Genomic DNA, 21,486 nt, shown 5'->3' with positions numbered 1-21,486 from the left:
CCTTTCAGATTTCTGGAAACCACTCCCAAGAGGAAACCCTTAAGCATCTGTTCTTAGCTGCTCCAGCACCACTGACTTCCCTCTGCATAGCTGTTAGCTCAGTGGAAATTGGGCTCTCATCTGTCATCCCTCCCTTTGGTTTTGTACAGGTCCTTCTGCAAGGTCAGAAAATGCACATCAGTTGCTTTCTTGTGGGGATTGTGTTTCACGGTACCTGCAGCTGAAGGTGAAAAGAGCTCGTGGAACTTAATTGAAATACCAGTGGTCACACACCTGTCTAAAGGGAATGTGATTTCTGGCCTGTTTAAGTCATGCTGGTTTTGTTCTCTTTAGTTGATTGCCCACCAAACACTCTGTCCCTGTGTTCCAGCACAGTGCAAGTTAACTTTCCGTAAGTCAACTCCACTTCTTTCTTTCCAAGTGAGGACAGGACAGCTCTGAGTTCCCTGCTTTCTAGTTGCTGCAAACATACTGTCAGTAACTCTCTGCCCCTGATCCTTGAACTGCAAGCCCAAGCACTGGGGATGAGTTTTTTTACAGATCCCTTAAACTAATTGTATAGCTTTCCCTCAAACTCTGTGCACAGCAATGGTTTGCCTCACTATGCACTAATGCAGATGACTTTTAAATCAAATTTAGAATGTGCAGCAACTGTGACTATAGGCTGGTATACCTAGTGCTTATTTTCTCGCTTCCTAGGTTTAATTAGCTACAACATGTAATAGGAAAGATAAGAAGAAGCCTCCATGCCTTGGGATTCCTGCTGTAGTTCCACATGTAGTTCTGCATTCAGAGGTCAGAATTCATGCACAGTGATAAAGAACTGGGAGTAATTTGTGTTACACGTTGCATGTCCACGCTACATATTAGTATTTTAACGTTAGCCTCCTCTATTTCTGCTATAAAACTTCAGCAAATAAACCTCAGATTATTTAAGTTTTATAGCACAAATAAAGTGTAGGCTCGTAGGGCTCAGAGGCTTTCAGAGAGAGGCAGGAAGCTACAAAGCAGAGCTTTCCTTAGCTGTGCAAGTCATTCTTAAGGATTTTGTCTCAAGACAGTTCTTCAGCAGGTTTTTATTTTAGAAGTGTACGTGCTCTGTGTGAGCAACAAAATCTCTTCAAGAAGCACTGAATTTTTAGATGTAGGTCAAATACCAGAAAATCAAAGTAAGTACCTTTGGACTGCCAAGGCAGATGTCTAAAAAAAAACTTCTTGTGCAATTAGACTGCAGGAAAACAAACAAACAGACAAACATGCCAGATATGATTCTTCAACAAAGGAAGCATACTTGCTGAAATTCCAAATGCAGCTTGTTTTGGGGCAGAGAATCATGTTCTAAAATAGAACATTTTCAATGCTTGTGACCAAGGCACAATGGCAGTGCTCTCTACTTCAGAGATAACCAAAGTATTCCTGTACTAGCAGAATGTGTAAACATGTATGAGATGGGAACACTAGGAACTCAAGGAGGCCTGACGGGAAGCATAACTCATGTTGTCATCACTGGAATACTGATTAGAAGGGAGATGGATTTCCACAGTTAAGTCTAGACGTACTCAAGTGGCACAAACAAATGCTGAAGGAGCAGCAACTTGATCTCGCAAGCAGAAGCAGCCTAGGTTCTTCATAAAGCATGTGAGAGCTGGGCAGGCAGCTTGCTGCAGGCTTCTCCAGCAGAAGTGCTGGAGCTCAGGTTTGAGTCACAGTTATCAGGAGGTAGCAGGGATCAGGAATTTGCCAGGGGTGAGCAACTCTGTTTACTGCTGAAGACAGTTTGGTAAGGGACCCTGCGAGGCACAGGCCCATTTGTAGCTGTAGCTAGGTGTAGCAGAGGCACTGGAGTAATTTGTAGCATGCTCATAAATAATGCAGTGAGAAATGCATTAATTAAAATCGGATAATCCCTAGTGAAATTAATTCTGCTGTTGTGCAGAACAATAGGTCTACCCAGACAGACGTATTAACAGAACTGCATCTTCCTGACAGCTTCCTAATTAAGAGATTGATGCCAAGATCAAAGGGTTTAATTTGCACATGGTACTTCCTCTCACATTTCCCCTGCAGACAAATCAAAGCAGCCTCATCATTCCCACATCACCCAGTCCTACATGCCAAGCATAATATTAAGTTAAACTAGTTCTTTTTATGCCGTTTGTGGGGGGATTGGATATAACAGTTTCCAGGTTAAACAGTTCATTTGGAAGCTCTCCTGTCTATAGTAACCGCCTTCTTGTAAGCAGATTTGTAGCTTTAAGTCACTGATGTCTGTTAACTCTGAAGGGCACACTGCGGAGAACAAAGCAAACTAAAGAAATACATACCAGAAGAGGATTTTTCAAGTGCATCCCTTGATTGTCTTGAGCATTCTGTCCTTTGGGGAAAGGCTTATTTCATTCCAGGCAGTTCATGATGCTGGACTGAGGCAAACTGGTGAGGCACTTGGATCTGTGTCATTACACACCTCCACACTCGCCAAGTGTGTGCTGCTTACTCTGCTTGCTAGAAGACAGGTCACTCTCCTGCACTGTGCAATCCCATTACGGTCTGAGTGTCACTCCATCCTTCCTTTTGGGATGCAGCCAAGAAGGTATTAAAGGAATACGTTACAGGTCAGTGAGTGCCAAGTTCTGGCCTACCAAGGACAAAGACAAGCACATGCAAGCTTGCATGCTAGTGCACACACACACACGTTGGCTGCAGACCTGCTGTCAAAACTGACGTCGAGTTATTCACTGTTATTGAGATAAGGAGGTTGCTTGATATAGCGGTGCACGTGGAGACGTCACAGCACCATGCTTGTGGTTAGCTTTCCTTTCTGAGAGATGGGAAATTCATCACATTTAGGAAGGAAAGCTTGCTCGCTTTCAACAAATGCAGAAATTATTTATTTTCTCATCACTGCAGCCTCTTTGCAGCTGGAATTTGGGACAATGGCTTGACATCATTGCAGAACATGACATATTCATAAATATCAAATTTTCAGGGTTGATTACCCTCGTACTCTGATCCTGCTTTACCTGGTGTGCTTCCATGTTTCCTAGGCACTTTGGTACCATTTCCTAGCACATCAGTGCACACTCAATCTCTTTTTTTTTTGTTAATTTCTATTTATATTTCTCCTCCTTATTTTCTATTATTTTATATTTTATTTCCTACTTTAGTGCTTTGTCTGCAGAGACCTTCACTGATTGTATTGTTATGAGTTGGATTAAAGTCATCATACCGCCTTCTATTTAATTTCTTTATGGAAGTCAGATCAGTGAAACAGTAGGAGCCTCCCATCAGACACAGGCACATATGCCTCCTCCTAGAAAAGATCTCAGTGAAACCACACAGAGCAAAGAGCTAAAAGCAGTAAGAGTCACATCAGAGAAGGAAAAAAAGGCATAATACAATCAAGAACACAATTCTGAGGAGAGTTAAAAGACCTTTGAGACTATATGGAAAAGAGCGGTGAGGAAGAGACCTTCTCTTTATGCCTCATGTACACAGATTTTCAGGGGGAAAAAAAAAGGAAGAAGGATTTTTGCATTTTTGATAATATAGGATTGCATCAAAGAAATATTTGACTCTGCTGCTAATTTCTCCTTCTAAGTGAAACAGAAGATTCTGCCTCTTTGAGCAGTGCCTTAGGTCCGACAGTTTAGCTGTATTTAGCATGGTAGAATGAACTTCATGCGTTGTATTGTCTTTGCTGTTGGGGTGTATGTGTTAAGACGGGCTTAACTTCTCTGCCATCCACTCTGAAATGCTTCTAGCACAGAAGAAATGATGACTCATTGACATGTCAGACCAGAGATCTCAGCTTATTGAACTGTAATCTCCCTGAACAAGAAAGGAATGTCAGATTATAAAAATCACTGTTATTAGAAATATCTCAAATTACACAGATGTTTTCTCTTTGTCACACTCTGAGAATGAAGATATTTGGCACAGAACGAGAAAAGAAGATGAGCACCACATGGATTTATTAGGCTTCCCATTTTAAAACGCTTTATCGATGACAGAAGTCATAGCTTGTAATCCTCAAACTCTGGCATGCCAAATAACTGAATTATGCACCTGCTCTGAGTACAGTGGCCACTAAAACAGAACCCAGCGATTCCTGATGGATCTATCTGCCCGTTTACTCTGGAAGTCAGCAATTCAGAGGCATTCAAGGCGAACTTCCAGTTGATGCTGAAGGCTAAATGTGGAGGCACCACCCATGCATGAACTGTGTTGAACCACAGCTTCAGATGGGGCGGTCAGACCTAACTCCATCGAGAGAACCACTTCTCGTTCCCGCTGCTGGCTGCTTCCTTGGGGGCTTCCTTCTCCTGCCATCTCAGAGAGGTTCACATTGCTTCTTGCTATCTTCATTTGCAGGGAGCAAACAGATTCATCCATTTCCTAGGTGGTACATTCTTTATTACTGAAGGCAACGGATGAAGCTGGGGGGCTCCCAGCACGTATGTGATGGGCAGAAGGGACACCCGGGGTTCCCAGTCAATTCTGGGTGTGCAGGCAGTCATCTAACATTTTGGATCCCTATTTTCAGGCTCTTGGAAGCTCTTGCACTGCTCATACATGGAATCACCGTTATTAAAATAATCATTTCACATTTCTTTACAGTTCTCATTGATGCAAGGGCTCAGTTTATTACTATTATTATCATTTTCCTCACAGGCTTTTTCAGTTTCCTCGCAACTTGAGTCACTGAATTACAACAGGTCCCAGAAGAACACACCAACAAGAAGTTCCTTTTCCTGTCCTGTAGCCAAGGGATTGCTTGGGGCGCGATCTGCCCTGCCCACTGGCAGGGGGATCCCCAGGCTGCATAAAGCAGCGAATAATCATCCATTGCCAGTTCGCCACCATAGAAATCGGTGTTCAGTTCCCACCGACTCCAACGGCACATCCGAATCCCCCGCCGTTCCCTCAGCGCCCGCTCCCGCCCGCCCCAACGTCTGCAGCGCTCCCTGGCGGCACTCCCGAACTATCGCGAGAGCTACGGGGCCGGGGCGCGAGGAGAAAGGGGCGGGTGCTACTCGCGCGTGCGCGTGGGCGACTGGCGGCTGTTCTGAGGGGAGGCGCCATTTTGGGCCTGTGCAGCCGGGCGGCGGCGGCGGTGGTCGTAGGCGGCGGGTCTCAGCGCTGAGCGCCGCGCTGAGGGCTTCGCCCGCCGCCAGCCCCCGGGTCTCGCGGGGCCGGCGGCCTGCCATGGAGAGCGAGTACTACAGCGGGGGCCAGTCAGGTAGCGGCGCGGACGGACGCTAGGGCCCGGAGGGAGGGAGGGAGGGACGGACGGACGGACGGACGGACGGACGGACGGACGGACGAGGGGGTTGTGTCTCCCTGTGCCCCAAGCAGTCTGTGCGGGCTGTGTCCCTACGTGACCTCACGGCTGTGTCCCAGCCCGGCTGCTGGGCCCCCCGGAGCCTTCAGTTCCCGGTACGCGTTGGGAAATGTCACCGGGTTTTCCCTTGTTTTTCCCGTGGGCAGATGATGGTGGAGCTACTCCGGTGCAAGATGAAAGAGATTCGGGATCTGACGTTGAAGATGAAGGAAACGAGCAGCATTCTGGATCTGAGAATGGAAGTGTAGGGCACCGTTCAGAGGTACTGTTAGTGCTTCGTGTAGATGGCTCTGTTGTTAACTGACTTTCGATTTAAAGGTGTATCGCATCCTTAATTGAGTCTTCAGTGTTTATTCATTTGGTCTGGAGGGCTCTGTGTGGCAAAGCTTTACTTGCAGAAACGAATGTCTTGTCTCAACTCTTGGCTGTTGGGTCTTCAGTTGTTGTAACAGTGGTCACTGTTTGCACTAGAAAAAGTGTAATGTGCACTCAGTTGCAAGAAGATAAACTTCCTGGATTTTAAATTCTGTGCAGTGGGTTGAAGGGTTTGGAATTTTGCTTTAAATTTGACATAGTAATGTAAAACCATGCGTCGTGGAGGGATAGATTTCCTTACCAAAGAATAAATGCTTTCTCATCTTCCATCTTTGCTTTTGGACGTGAGCCTTGCCTCTGGAGTCTGTTCTGTGGTACGCTTTTCACTTTGTCATTCACAAAGGAATAACTCTCCCTGTGTGGAAAGATGGGTCTTCCTCTGAACAGCTCTGTGCTTTGAAAACTTGGCCCCTTGAAAAAAGGTGCTGGTGGTGTGATACAGGGCTGTATTTGGAGGAGAGGTGCTGTTACTCATGGTTTGACTCCTGGGGTTTAAAAAAAATTCTGATAAAAAAGTATCTTCTGTGTCTGGGATGATTCTGGGGTTAATCTTGAGGAATTTCTGGTGTCTTGAGATGATAGAATGACATCAGGTTTTCCTTGGCCTTGATGGGAGGATTTTGGACTGGAAAACCCCAACTTCTGCCATCAGAGTTCTGCTATGGAGAGCTCTTCAAAATTAAAATCAGAGCCATTTTACTCTGCTTTGCAAATTGTGTTGCATGTTGCATGAAGATCAGAACTGACTTTGACATCCCTTGGGCTTGGTATCCATTTTAAAAAATTGCTTAAAATGCATGGTATGGTGTTTTTTAACAGATTGGTGTTTCAGAAGCTCAACTCTGCTGTGGGGTAACTTGCAATCCTCATTTACTGAATTTGTGCTTTCATCAGAGTTAGGATGTGAAGGTTTGGTATGAGTGCAAAAGGAAAGCGCTCACTTTTTTGAATTTGAGTGCAAAGCACATTTGGATTTGTTTCTAGAGATGCTGATATTTGCAGTGAAAGATACTGAACTGCAGGGGATTTGCTGTCAGTCAGCATCTGCCATTGAGACAGTTGGGATTTCCTTGTGGGAAAGAAATATAATTTTATGCGTGACAGAAACAATTGTCTTTGATAGGAATTTTATACTTCTGTTTTAATGGGGAGGAATCATAACAAGAGCATGGAGAGCCGTGATGCTGCTACAGTTATACTAAGCTTTATCTTCAGTGTTTGAAAACTGGATCAGTTGTTCTTCTGTGCTCCTGTTGAGTTTTAATTTTGTTTACTGTTATCAAGTAATTGAAAATCTGCCCTAAAGAAACAAAGGTTTGACTATTTACATCTTCAGTGTGACCTGTTGTTGCTGCTTGGTTCTCTGCATGTTCCTCCAGCATTGTATGGGCTTTGTTCTGTGATAGCTGTGAATCTTCCTCTGTAGGCAAATTAAAAAGTCCACTTAAAAACAAACAAATGAAAAATCCCCAGTAGCATTAGAAAAACCTTCTTTATCTGGGAGTAAATGTGAACCCCCAGGCCTTAATGCTTGGCTTGATTTGTCTGAAATCATAAAAAAATGATTTAGGTGTTTTCTTTTAATCTTCCATTCCTAGTCATTTAATGCTTTCCTATGTCAAACTCCAAATGCAGCTTGGCTGACAGTGTGGAGCCACCGTCTCTGAAAGGAGAGTAGCTTTCAGTAATCTATTGTTCTATTTATCCTAAATTTTCTCTCATTATTTTTTTCATCTTTAGGAGTTTGTGGGAGGAATGACATTCAAAGGTAATAATACCTTTGAGACAGCCCAATCAGTTAAGTTGATTTAATTCCTATTTCATCTCAAATTCAGAGCTCAGATACAAAGAACTGAAGTTTTAAAATTTCCAACTTTTTTTACAGGTTCTTAACTTTAAAGAAAAGGGGGATCCTGAGGAATTACTTAAGTAGGTCTCAGGTATGTGGGTTTTTCTTTTCCACAATTCTTTTCTGGCTTTCCTTCCCCCAGCCCCACTTTATCTATAAATGCTCTCTTTGATGTCCTTACCGATTCTGTTTCGGTCAAATGGAGTCAGATGGCACGCAGTTTTAGTACAGTAATGAATATTAAATCATGTTTACAGTGTTTGTACGAGTCAGGTTCACATGGAAATCTTCAGTGATTTAGATCGTACGCTCTAAGCAAGTTGCTGCTGTCTTCATGATTGAAGTTATGGTTTGACTGTGACTCTTAACAAACACACAAGTATCTTTCACTGAAAGCAAGCTTCCTGAACTGCCTACGATGGTTATGTGTGCCTTAGTTTTATCAACTGCCGTTCATGAGATAGTAGGGGATGGGTCACTTTTGTTCATCTTAATGAATTATCAAAGTAGTAAGTCATAAAAGTGGCTGCATGTTGATCCAAAAACCTACTTTCACGATGAAATTTTCATGTAGAAGGATAACACTGTAAATTTGATTTTGGTGTATTCTGTATTTTATACTGTACTAAAGCCTCACGTTATGGAATTGTCAGTTAAAAATATTAAGGACATCTCAATTTAAAAGTTTATAGATAAAGAGGAGGAAGAAAAGAAAGCAAAGGAATTAGAGAAAAATGTGGTAGCACTTACCTGAGACCTACTCGTTTCTGAGGATTTCTATTCTTTTAGCCCAGTAATTGGACAAATAAAAAAAATAAACACAGAAGACTCTAAATGACATCATGGATTTATTGGAACATATCTTTTTAGTGATGAATTGTTTTTTAAGGTAGGTGGGGGAGGTGTGTCAGGGAGGTAGAGGAGAGACCAGCACTCTCCTACGATGTTTATCATCTCGTTGTGAAGTTGCTCTTGCTTTTTGCATGGAGTACATTCCCAAGCATTCAAGGATGTATGAATTGTGTTTGGCTGACCTCACGCCGATGGCTGTGGACAGGGCCTGCTCGTTGTGCCTCGGTTCTGAGCGAGTCAGCTCTCTCAGCTGTGCTTTAGAAGATGCTCAGTCCGCTGTGAGGCAGTGCTGAGATGAGGCAGTACCTGTCACATCCCTGCAGGGCTTCCCTGGGCTGACATAACGGTGCTCTTTCGATTGGCTTTGGTTGTTTTCCTGATTCAGGATCAGAGCAGGGGATGCCCGTGCCCAACCTCTGTAGGGTTGCATGTATTACCTGCTGCTTCCCAAGCTGTCTCTTAATCCGTTCTGCTGTAGGTGACAATATCACAGTGGAGTTCAGAAGCTGTAATTATCACTGAGGTTTGTGGTGCAGAGCACCGTGTAGTCACAGTGGGAGCTAATTAGGGTGCATGGATGCTCTCCTTCCCCAAGCACCTTCCTTCTCAAGTGTGACCGCCTGGTTGTGGTAACAGATGAGAGATTCAGTGTGTTGTGAAGTGCTGTAGTAACGCTGCTGTGTAATTGGAGTCAAGTGTTTTGTGTAGGAAGTGCTTTGTAGCTTAGTCATATATTCTGAATAGGTGGCTGTATAGCCTGCAGCCACGCTTTTGCTCTTAGAAATATTGAGTGATAAAGAGTCACTGTGGTTTCAAGTTGCTTTTTCAGTTCTCTTTAATGTTTACTAAAGACTTCTTAGTCTTACAGCACGGAAGGTGACAAGCCTGATAGCTTAAACAGTTCTGTTTCTCTTGTGTTCTGTGGTGATGTTTAACAACATGCTTAATTATAGCTGTCATAATTGTTAGTACCTGTTCAATATCAGACATCTGAAATCAGGAGAAAACAGGCAAAGCACATCAACTTAAATGTACAGCTGCATTTCAGTGCCTCTCAGTGATCCAATCTGTAATGCTGTTTCAAGAGGCTAAAGCTTTCTTTTATCTTAAACAATACAGTGAGAGAAAATGCATCATATTCATGTTCTTAGTTTCAAGCTTGGCAGGAGAGGGCAATCAAATTAATATTTTGAAGAACAGAAAATCCTGTAACAAACAGCGATTTGGGTGTATCTTCCTCTGTTGTGTGCCCTCAAATCTGTAGATATTTAATCTTTTTATTTAAAACTCCTGACTTAGTTTTTTTTAACTGAAACACCATTCCTGTCAGTGAGGAGGGATGAGAACTGCAGAACAGTACCAGCAGTGTGATTGAGAAGGCTGCCAGGGAGGAAAGTGCTCGTGTTATAGTATTGAGGAAGGTGGAAATAGTGAAGTTGTATTTGAAGTGCTGGTTGTAAATTTATGTGGTCTGACTTTTTTTTTCCCCATTGTATGGTAACTTTCTTTTACTTATATTTCAGTCATGTTGAATTTACAGTTGTATCAAGTGCTAGCCGAGGGAATAAATGTATAAGATCCAACGTTTTAAGAGTTATTGTACTGAACAGTTTGTATAAATCTGCCGGGAGTAATTCCTAAAAGCGATCAAACTTTTGCTTTATTTAAAATTCCTTCTTATCCATATGTTGTGAAGATAATAGCTGTTGTAACTGTAGGATGGATGGACCTGCGTTATTGTGTATGGCTCTGAGTGTGGGGGAAGAATGTGGGAAAAGAAAAATAGAAAATGTGTTCTCCCAATGAAAGGACATCGGTAACAAGATGTGGAAGCTTTAGGACAGAAACGTGCAGTTATCTCCACAAACTGAGTGTTTCTTGGAATACGGATGCTAATGGAAGGAGTCTGCAGCCGAGAAGGCAGAGTCACCCTAGAAAGTCTCTCTGTGAAGCAGAGAAGCACGTAGTAAAGCGGTTCCTTTCCAGTGTCCTTTCTGGCTGAAAGTGGCTGTGGTGACAGTGACCGTGTAGGCAAGCTGAATCAAGAAGCGGGAGATCAACAGAGGCTGTTTTCTTGGGCAAATGCAGAACTTGGATCTTGTGAAGATGAAACAACATTCTGTTGTCTGCACTGATGGAGGCAGGTGTCTTGTGATAGATTTTCCCAAAATGGCTGTTGTTGCTGGGTAGAAGACATAAAAGATTGTGTTCTACTACGGGTTTAAGGTCGGTCTATTTACAAATAGATACTGAGTAGGCATGGGGGCTGTGAGCTTAAGAGACAGAAGTGTTGGGGCTGTTCTTACATCGTTATTTATCAAGACACAGAGCTTGTCAATAATACCCTAGCTGGTCTGACTAAAGCTTTATGTATTTTTTAATGGGCTTCTGATCTTGGTGTGTTTTTAAATGTTGAAAGAGCACAAGCTCTCTTGAGCTTCATTCAGAAAACAGTGCATCTGCAGTTTCAGTAAAATGTATTTCATACAAAAGAGTTTATTTGGCATCTTAAGAAAATGACCAGTATGGGAGGTCGATTATTTTGAGGGGAGTTGGGCTAATCCACTTTGAAGTCTGGACTCTCTAAATGGAAGCCTTGAAGTACTCTCCCTTGAGGGAGATGGACCTTTCTTGGACGTCTTAATTTGAGGGCTCTTTTTCTATTACTATTTCCAAAATAGATTTGAGCAGCAGGATGGACACAGTTCCATTGATCTCTGAAGATTTTCCTTGATCTGTGGTATTTGATAGTTTTTTGATAAAATTTGTCTAGCAATTCTTTCTATAGAGAAAGTATTTGAGTCTGTAGTAGGTTGGGCAATCAAAGGGGAGGAAGAACAAGCAAGGAATGCTTTTTGTTCCTTGGTTTTTTGCTTTGTTGTCTGAGATCTTGTTTGTTTTTTCCAGAACGAACACAGCGATGGAGAAGATGATGGGCAAATGGGAGAGCCTCATATGACAGACTCTGAGAATGAAGATGCACCGAGGCAAAAAGACAGTGACTCAGATAATGAGGAGCCTCCAAATCACAATGCCAGCGATTCTGACAACGAAGCAGCTCAGGGAGGGAAAGACAGCGACTCCGATACCGAGGACCGTCCAAACCAACACTTAAGTGACTCTGAAAACGAAGATGCCTTAAATCATCAAGCGAGTGACTCTGAAAATGGAGAACCTCCCAGGAATCACAGTAGTGACTTTGAAAATGAGGAGTCGCAGAAGCAGCCGGCCAGCGACTCAGAGAATGAGGAGCTCCAGAAGCAGCCGGCCAGCGACTCGGAGAGCGAGGAGCTCCACAAACAGCTGGGCAGCGACTCGGAGAGCGAGGGCATTGCCAGGCACAAACCAGAAATAGAGTCTGATGATAGCGATGGGGAGGACAGGAAGGAGGAGGCGCAGAACGATTCTCACCGTTCAGATAACGAACAAGCGAGGGAAGGATTTCAGGGTTCTGACAGTGAAGAAGAAGGTCCTCAGAGACGGAAAATATCGGACAGTGATGATGATGATGAGAAAGAGGAGGAGAAGACGGTGAAGAGGAAAACAGCCATCCTCTCTGACAGTGAGGATGAGAATGAGAAAGCACGTAAGAAACTTGAATGTGAAACTAATGTGATCTGACCAGCAGTAGTGATGTAATTAATATCTAAGATAAATGTGAAACTGCGAAGTAGGTTTGTTCTTAGAGCACTGCTTTTGGGGAGGGGGTTGTTCTAAGTGCATTTCTGTGTGAATATCCAGTGCTTTGGAGTGATAAGTAAGTTTAACAGAAGAATATTCTGCATCTATGATCTTGCTTTATACTGGAATCTGTTGTCATGTTGATTGTTTCTGTTACAGTTATTCCTTGATTTGCTGTTATTTCTCTGGTCATATTTTTCCCTCTGTTTTGTCTTAAATATACTAGGAGTGAGAGTTTTGAAAGTGAAAGTTCATATGGACAGATGTGCTTTATGGAGTTTTATTCAGTTACTGACTGGATAAAACAAATTTCAGAATGAACGTGTTTTCTTCTTCAAAAGAGCAGTTGTTTCAGTGTAGGAATGAACACTAATTGGCTTCCCTGCTGTTCACATTGAATTTGAGAGAGAACAGCTGTGGGAGCACACCGTTGTCACTTTGCTTACCAGGGCAGGCAGTAATGCTTCTTTCCATTGGCAGCTGCAAAAAAAGTACGAATCCTTTCTGATGTTGAAGAATCAGATAGTGATGCTGCTTCAGAGAAATCTGACAAAAGGAAGAAAAATATGGTATCAGATAGTGAAGAAGAGGAAGAAAGAAAAGAGGATACTGGGAAGAAAAAGGAAGAGAAAGATCTGTTTGGCAGTGACAGTGAATCTGGAAATGAACAAGAGTAAGTGCTTCTGGGAATATGAATTCCTTCAGGGTTGCAGGGAGTGACACTGATGGTGAATAGGAAGATGGAAAAGTACCAGCCAGAATCTACCTTTATGGGTATTGCCAGGGGGGTCAGTGTAGCAAAATGAAAGGGGTGGATCTGCACCCAGTCACATTAGAAATGTCACGGAAAATGTGTTCTCTCTGCTGCTGTGTAAACAGATCAAAGTTTCTGTTATCTTCCCAGGAACCTGATTGCAGATATATTTGGAGAGTCTGGTGATGAAGAAGAAGAGGAATTTACAGTAAGTGTTATTGTGGAGGTTTGGTATTTAGTTGACGGTATAATCTTCATGGGAAGCTCTTCCCAGAATGCCTGTTGGGGTTTGCATTCCTGTTGGAGGATACTCTGTCTCAGGAGGGAAGTCTTTTAATCTCCTGGACTTTCTGAGGCAGACTGAGTTGAATAATTTTCACCACTCTGCTATTGAGAGTCAGTGGTGTGAAAGCTGTAGGTGAAAATCTTAATCTTTTGTTCCTCTTCCAGATAAGTCTGAAGAGGGTTTAGAGGAGGCCTTGAGAATGTAAAAGTCAGGCACCTGAGTTGATGCTCAGTCTTAATTCCTGCACTGACTTGCACTGTCTTTATTGTTAGGGCTTTAACCAGGAAGACTTGGAAGAAGAGAAGGGTGATGCAGAGATGAAGGAGACAGCAGATGAGTCTGACTCTGATGATAACGTTAAAAGAGGGAAGCAGTAAGTTGATGTGTTGCATACTTTCTTAATAAACACAAGATTTTTGCAGAAGAGCCTCTCCATAAACCAGCTTGACTTCATGCAGCAGAGGCAAGGGAAGGGCAGTGTCTCAACATAAAGCACACATTCTCACTGACTGTGACATAGAGTTCTCTCTACCTGTTTCTGCTCTGTCTCTTCAGTTTGGTCACTTGGCAGTCCATAGCAGATAACTGGAGCAGCAGCACAGGTGGAGCATTTTGGAGTTACCATCAAAACTTACAATAGCTGCTGAGGCAAACATCCTCCTGTACTTGTAGCAGTTCAGTGCTAGGCTGCTTGTAGTAGCATTGGAGTCACAGTTCTTTTTCTTTCCTCACTGGGGATAAGGTGTGATTTGACCTCACCTTCTCTCTTCTGTCCTTGTCTCCTCTAGTAGTGTCAGAGGAATGCGTTGCAGGTACAGGAAAGCTAAATCTTGGACAGCTTCAGTGACAGCTTTAGCACTTGTACCCTGATGTCTGTAGCTGCTTCAGTAAAGTCTTACAGACTTCTGAGCACACCTCAGAACCACTGAAGCTCTTTGATTTCCCTGTTAGTGTACTGAAGACATCTAATATCTTCCAGGGACATTGAGACAGAATTCTAGTAGAGTTCTGGAACACCTTCAGAAGGGTGATACTACAGAAATATAAAATTATTTTCAACAAGGACAGGGAGTTGAACTCTCTTCTATGAGCAGACTCTCCTTGCATTTCAGTATGGACTTCATGTCAGATTTTGACATGATGCTGCAACGAAAGAAGAGTATGAGTGGCAAGCGTCGACGAAACCGTGATGGTGGGACTTTCATTAGTGATGCAGATGATGTGGTCAGTGCTATGATTGTGAAGATGAATGAAGCTGCAGAGGTGAGTTTTCTGTGTTCCAGGGACGCTTAAAATTAATTTCTATTTTGCGTTCAGTGAAAGAGGTGTGTTTGGTACTCAGAAGTATAACATGATCTGTGTGCTGTGCGTATCTGAACAGTTGATGAGAATTTTGCTGGTCTGAATTCAATATTTTCTTTCTGTTGAAACTTAGGTAAATTGTTTTAAAGATTATGGTTAGTAAATGTGTTAACACTTTCATAATTGGAGATCAGTTGCCCTATAAAAAGAGATGAACACGTGTTTTATAAAATGTATGTACATCAGATACTGAGAAAGGAACTATATTTCATTATACAGTTACTAGCATGTAGAACTTAATTATTTGTTCTGCAGAAGAAACCTTTTCTAAAGTGCTTGAATGACAGTAATGTGTTAAATTGGTAGAAACATAGAATTAGGGGAAATTGGAGCACAGACATCTAACTAAGTGCAGCTGACACTGTTCTAGCACGTGATGCACAACTGTGTACTTTTATGTTAGTTACACCATGCTTTATCCTAAACCTCTGCATTGTACAGTTGTATTCATTGAATGCATGTGTTTCCACTTCTTACTGTTTGGTTAGTTGGTTTTTATTGTTCAGATGTGAGTTTACTGTCAGAGTTTCTAGGTAAGCTGCACATACCTCGCATGGAGGACCCTGCAGAGCTCCATTTTATTGCAATAGACCTGAATCATGAAGTAGAAAAGCATGTAATTCTTGGGGAATCTCCTAATGGGATACTTTAATGAAATGTTGATTAAGGAGGGGATTTTGTTTGCTTATTTATTTGAGAAATCATCATATAAGATGTGTTTTGGAGCTGTAGGAAGGAGTGGCACAGGGTCACTCACATAAAGTGAGTTACAGGGTCACATGGCGCATAAAGTCAGTGTCATTCTGCCAAAGGTGCACTTCTCCAGTTATCCACTCACCCTTTTCCTGTAAATGCTGTAATGGATGAGAATTGCTGATTCCTTCTTTTATCATCTTGTAATTCCTCAACTCTCTACAGGAGGATCGGCAGCTGAACACACAAAAGAAACCCGCGCTGAAGAAATTGACTTTGCTGCCAACTGTAGTTATGCATCTTAAAAAGTGAGTCTGTCTTGGAGCTGCTTATTGTCTTGGGGAGCAAGTGGATTTCATAGGGTGACATTCCAGTTTAATGAGCATGCAGGGAAACGTTTTGGGTAATTGCTGGAGGTAGGTGCCCTCAGAACTAAAATTACACCTAGTTTTACCTATTAAATATACTATTGCACTTGGAGGAGCTTTATGTCTTCAGATCCAGATGTGTTGCATGACTGTGGATTCTCTGTTCTTTAAACTTCCTAGGCAGGACCTCAAAGAAACGTTCATCGATAGTGGTGTAATGTCTGCCATCAAGGAGTGGCTTTCTCCTCTCCCAGACCGAAGTCTGCCAGCTCTGAAGATACGAGAGGAGCTTCTGAAGATCCTGCAAGAGGTTTTAAGCTGCCTTCTAACTCATCTAATTCATCCGTGGGCTTTCAGTTGTGCTTTGGGGAAAGGCGTAGTGCTGACTGCTGTGACACTGCTGGTGGGCCCTGTGCTGAAGTGCAGGAGGAAGCAACCACAAATTAGATGTTTGGTTTAAATGTGCATCGTTTTAAGTGTTCCTTATGTTGTAGGTATGCTGTCTAGCTGAACAAAATGCAGGTAGGGAATTGCAGACACTGAATTGTTAGGAAGATTTTGCTTGTGATAGCAATAAAGCAGAAAGCTGTGTTAAGTAGCAGGCCAGGAGATATTTCAGAGAGCCTCTCACAAACAGCACGTGTCGAATTCCCTGCTCTCTGCCAGGGAGTTCCCATGCTCTGGCATTTCTAGATTCTGGAATCTGGACCTTAGTCACTTATCTTCCCTCATTGCAGTGGTTCATGTGTTGAGATGGTTCACTTTAGGTTGGCTTTGCTGCATTCATAAGCAGAGTATGGCATAGCCTTGACAGAGAGGCAGAAGTTGGATTTGCCTTGCAGCATCACTACTTGGCTGTGAGTGTTCAGAAATACTTGTCCTTGTGTAAGGAACTGCACAAGTTCTGACCCAGTTAAGTTGTACTGGATGCATTTGCCATGTGAACTTGAATCCTTACAAAATGCTTGTTTAGGAAGACAGTGGTTTTGGGTAATATAAGCACAAGAGCATTTGGAATAAACACTTACCAGAATTTTGTTTTCTACAAAACTCAGTGGCACCATTAATGTTCAGACAGAATTTGTTGCCTTTTTCTGACTTCTCCTTTCTCTTGTAGCTGCCAAGCGTGAGTCAGGAGACCCTGAAGCACAGTGGAATTGGACGAGCTGTGATGTACCTTTACAAGCACCCCAAAGAGTCAAGACCTAACAAGGATATGGCAGGGAAGCTGATCAGTATGTAAACCTTTTATCTTGCTTCAGTGAGGTCTCTCTGATAATTTAATTTCTATCAGTCTTTTTTTTGCATGTTGTTACAGTCTATAGTAGAAGTCACTGCAGTGTGAGATTTCTCCTTGGTCTCATGGCTTTGTTTGCAGGGCTCTAAATGAATGCTGTTAGGTTCCCATCTGCATGCACTTTTCCCTGTTTCTGTCTGTTTTGCTTTAAAATTAGAGGATAGCTTTTTATTTTGCCTAAATTCTTCCTTGGCAAGTTGGCTGCGTCTCCTACAAGCTACTGAGGATGGAAGGTGCTGTCAGAAAACAGCCCTTTCTCTGAAGTTCAGTGAGATCTTGGATGGCTGTCTAAAAATCCACTACTTAAACAGCTGTGATGTCGTGTGGTGTGTTCCATCTTGAATGACTACAAGCTGATCTAAAACCTTTTTTCTGCTCTTCTGCATATATTTTTCGTATTTCTAAAGTAACACTGTGCCATGCAGGAGGTTCTGACACTGAGTGTTCCTAGAGCTGAGAGCGTCCCAAAAAAAACCCAAACAAACAATGCACTGAACAGTGAGCAGAAACAGACTCCATGAGTGAAACCTCTTTCTTTCTGTGTGCAACTCTGGGATTTCTCTGAAATACAAAGAGTTCATAGATCAGCTGCTCAGCTGGAGAAAAGTATATATGAACCTCGAAAGGAATGGTGTGTAGATAATAAACACTGATAATAAGTAAGTTTAACTTATCTGTTTATTTACTAGATGAATGGTCTCGTCCCATCTTTGGGCTTACCTCAAATTACAAAGGCATGACAAGAGAAGAGAGAGAACAGAGAGATCTGGAACAGATGCCTCAGCGGAGGAGGTTGAGCAGGTAGGAATAGCAGGCAGAAATGTGAATGCGTTATTTCTCTTTCTAGGACTTCCCATAAAGAAAAACTGTGTGCAGGTATTGGGGTAAATTGCAGAACAGTTATTTCTGACCTCAGTTTTTTTTTCTCTTACTGTACTTGATTGTCCTTTGAAGTTACTATGTTTGTCTGTGTATGAATACTTAATAAAGATGGATTTTTCTTGCAGTTCTGGTGGTCAGACTCCCCGCAGGGATCTGGAGAAAGTATTAACAGGAGAGGAAAAGTGAGTTGAAGTATTCTTACTGATTTTTATTTGAACTAGAAAAAGGTATTTCTAAAGAACTAACAGTACACGCTCATTTTGAGGCCTTGAAATCAGTGATAATACTCTGTTTCAGAATTACCTGTATCTGAATCAGTCATAGCTCTGTTAGAGGCTGCTGTTACCTAACGGGAACTTTCCTTTCTTCAGAGCTCTTAGGCCTGGAGACCCAGGTTTCTGTGCCCGTGCGAGGGTGCCGATGCCCTCCAACAAGGACTACGTGGTCAGGCCAAAGTGGAATGTGGAGATGGAGTCCTCCAGGGTAAGCTGTGGTGTGGGGTGTTGCTGGGGCCTCTCCTAGTGACTCTGTGAGTGAGCTGGGGATTTGTCACCTTCCTGCTGTAGATACTGAACAGCATAGTGATTCTTTTTATGTGCCTCTTCTAATAGGAGTAGACAACAGGTTTGTTTTCAGATAAGCCCATCAAATTCTTTCTGCAGGTATCGTTGCTTCTCTTACCAGAAAGAGATTTTCACCCTATCTGTTCTAGAGCTTCTCTCTACTGCGAGAGTTTGGTTACAGGCCTCTTATTTTCAGAACGTGTTGAAATAAAGCAGCAGTTCAATAAGTATGCCACTGATGTTTTCTATCTCTCCCCCATTTTTGTTTCATAATCTTCCGATAGTATTTTGGTTTGGGAAAACATCAAGGTTTCGGCAGCCATTAACAGCTTCAGTAGAGGCCTGTGCCTTGTTTAATTTGGTTCTTCCATCTACTTGGTATGGTTTTCATTTAAAGGCAGAGCACGTGGTAGAACCGATGTAAATGGAAGAGGTAATAACTATTGTAATCTTTCTGCTGTTATCTTTCCTTCTCTGCATTAATTGAGATGTTGTTTCTAGCCCGGGACTATTAAGAGAGGTATTAGTCGCTTGGAAAAGCACAAGAGACGGTTTGCTGAACAGAAACGACTCAGCAAAGTGCATCGGGCCATCAAGTTCAGCATTGAAGGCAACAGGATGCCCCTGTAGCCATGACACTGCCTTCCCCAAGTTTGAGAGGTATCCCTCAAGGGAGGTGTGAACAGTGCATGTGCTTCAGCTGTTGGCAGATTGCACACACAGGAAAGGAGTGTGTACATCCCAATTAAACTTGGAAAACTCTCCTTGTACTCTCTGATGTCTGCACTGTGGCCTAAACTGTAATTTGTACAGGGAAAAGTCTGTAGCACGTGACACCTGCCGTGCTTCCTGCGCCTGTTACTTTCATGGTACCCAAATGATGAGTATTATGTGAGAATCCCTGTGCTCACAAAGCTCTGCACCTGTGGCTTCTGGTGCTTGGCATACCAGCAAGTCTGGCACTTGAAACTCGTTCTTACTTGAATTCTCCAGGTTTGCCTGGACAGATGCACAGAAATTCTTAGCTCTCAGTGTAGGACTGTGGTTTTACTGAGACAAAACAAGATGTTTGTCACACCTCTTTCCCACAGTCATTGACAGAATGAGATTCGGGGAGTGGTTGTCAGAAACAGGACAAGACTCCCCTGCCACGAGCGTGGAGTGGAGGGAGATCAGTCACTGATGTGCATCAACATGAGAATTGTGTGGGCAGTGCTAACTCTGTGTTCAGATTCTGTGAGCAGAGGTGTTACCAAGGAACAGTGATGTGAGGCAAGCACAAATGATAGATGCTGAGTTTAAACTTCATATTTATTCATGTAAAACGACGACGAAAAACAAACCTCAAACCCAAAGCATGCATATAGATATCTCCCCTGAAAATCAGTGAACTTCCAGACAGAACTTGACTGAATTCTATGAATAAATAGAGTTCGTTTTAAATGAGTATTCTGTAGCAGTGGAACCAGAGGCTCAGTTCCCAACAGCTGCTTTGGTCAGATGCTAAGTAGCATGTTCCACATGTTGCTTTTTCCCAAATGTAAAAGGTGTGAAATTTCCATCACTGTTTCTGCTGTCCAGTTAAAGGGGAACTTGCATCTAGGAGGTGGTTGTGGTGGTTGTGGACTGGAATGTCCTTTGTCTTCAGTGGCGTTTCTCACCTGTGAAATAACTGCTGTGATGTGTCTGTTCTTCAGCTGCAGTTAAAACACAGAGATGAAATGCAGCAACTCCTAGTAACTGATCTGATCAGCTTTCCTTAGGCATTTCTTTCACTTCCAACCTCACTCCTTTATTTCCCAATAATCTCCCCCCTCTTTTTAAGCACTGATGAATTAATTGCAAAATAAATCACAGTTTGGAATTGATGCGTCAACTCAGTCAAGTGTAGCTGCATCTAAAGCCTTCCCCAGGGGGCCTGTGTGTATGGCACTGTGCAATATCTCTGTCACTGCGCTCCAGACAAAAGCTATTCCAAACTGTATGTTCTGCCAGCGTGTCAACATCTCGTGTGTCTGTTAACCTCTGCAGTGGGAGAGCTTTCCTCTGTGACGTGTGTGTGATCACTGCCATCCGTGGGCTGGGAGCCTGGGGGAGCTGGGTGTCCACGTGGGGGAGCTGAGGGCAGAGCTGCACGCCCCTCCCCACACCGGGGGCTCCCTCAGGTCCCACTCGCAGGCTTCACCTTGCATGCGTTGCTTTTCTTGAGCCTATGGGACGTCTGCTTTTTTTTCAGTGGTAATTCCTAGTTTTGTTTTTTAAGTTCCAGGGGAGCTCTAAGAAAGGGGTGAGTCGACTGGACAAACAGATGCGGAAATTCACAGATATCAGGAAAAAAAGCAGATCGGCCCATGCGGTGAAAATCAGCATTGAGGGCAATAAGATGCCATTGTGACCCTTCACAGAATACCCTGTGATCTCTGCTGTAAGACAATGCACCCATAGACTCTTGGGAGACCTTAATGTTTTTTTAACAACTCATTTGGGTTTTGTAGTAGATCTTTAAATTGTTGGTTCAGGTTCTGGTATAAGATAATGTCCAAGGACTGTGAATTTGGGGACTTCTTTCTCCTGATTGTATTTAAACTTGCTCTACTGTGTCCTTTGTACAGATCACACATTTGTTGTATTGCAACTCTTTAGACAATAAAACATCTTCTGTTTTTTGGGGGTTGTCTGTTATTTGCTCAGAATGATGTGTATAGGGAGCATGGAGGAGAGAGTGAGTACGTGAGATGTGAAGAAAAAATGAGCACCTGGCGTGTGGGGAAGCTGATGATTGCGATTTGTTTTTTGTTTTCCATTTCTTATGTGTTCGGTGCTTTTTAAATATTAATCAGTTTTCCTGTCTTTGGAGATCTGCACAACAGAAATACTGACCATCTTCCTCTTGAAGGACTTCTTTTGTCATGAGTGTGTGGTGCAGAGCTCAGGAGAGGACCAGCGGAAGCCAACTACTGAAAACCCAGCAGCTTCCAGCAGAACTGCTTGCAGTAAGTGAGGTGATGCTGTTACTGAGCCAGGATCCATGCTGTGCCCCGAGCACAGCCTCCACTGGTGCCTGCTGCTGGAGATCAGGCAGCTGCAGCTGGAGGGCTTTGCTGTGAAGCACACAGTAGCGTTCTACAGTAAACCAGACTTTGGAGTGAAGGTTCTTGAGGCTGCTGAAGTGGCTGGGCACTG

The 21,486-nt window shown here is 43.0% G+C and overlaps 1 protein-coding gene across 3 annotated transcripts; it reads left to right on the top strand.

Moving 5' to 3' along the window:
* The first annotated feature begins 5,140 nt into the window (after positions 1-5,140).
* On the top strand, positions 5,141-20,969 carry IWS1 (interacts with SUPT6H, CTD assembly factor 1). Of its 3 annotated transcripts, none has more exons than XM_042820398.1 (14): positions 5,141-5,239; positions 5,488-5,603; positions 11,325-12,003; positions 12,579-12,771; positions 13,003-13,060; positions 13,411-13,511; positions 14,251-14,401; positions 15,419-15,501; positions 15,742-15,871; positions 16,679-16,796; positions 17,548-17,659; positions 17,866-17,922; positions 18,112-18,223; positions 20,567-20,969. In XM_042820398.1, exons 1-14 carry the CDS (start codon positions 5,206-5,208, stop codon positions 20,696-20,698), a joined length of 2,076 nt encoding a protein of 691 aa, XP_042676332.1. In that variant the 5' UTR covers positions 5,141-5,205; the 3' UTR covers positions 20,699-20,969. The 3 variants fall into 3 exon arrangements, with proteins under 3 accessions (XP_042676332.1, XP_042676333.1, XP_042676334.1); XM_042820399.1 differs by having other exon boundaries at positions 18,805-20,634; XM_042820400.1 differs by lacking the exons at positions 5,141-5,239; positions 5,488-5,603 and adding an exon at positions 7,460-7,656.
* Positions 20,970-21,486: the final 517 nt, after the last annotated feature.

Source organism: Centrocercus urophasianus, unplaced genomic scaffold (genome assembly GCF_019232065.1).
Source record: "Centrocercus urophasianus isolate 14NV4802_14NV808 unplaced genomic scaffold, USGS_Curo_1.0 seq_19, whole genome shotgun sequence".
Classification (NCBI taxonomy): Eukaryota; Metazoa; Chordata; class Aves; order Galliformes; family Phasianidae; genus Centrocercus; species Centrocercus urophasianus.
This window is presented reverse-complemented; position numbering and strand designations above follow the sequence as displayed.

What these genes read in the sequence shown, in the direction of transcription:
- IWS1 (XM_042820398.1), top strand. Translation starts at nt 5,206, where the DNA reads ATGGAGAGCGAGTACTACAGCGGGGGCCAGTCAG. An exon ending in GTGTAGGGCACCGTTCAGAG is followed by an intron (nt 5,604 to 11,324) that starts GTACTGTTAGTG and finishes TGTTTTTTCCAG; the next exon opens with AACGAACACAGCGATGGAGA. An exon ending in AACGTTAAAAGAGGGAAGCA is followed by an intron (nt 13,512 to 14,250) that starts GTAAGTTGATGT and finishes CTTGCATTTCAG; the next exon opens with TATGGACTTCATGTCAGATT.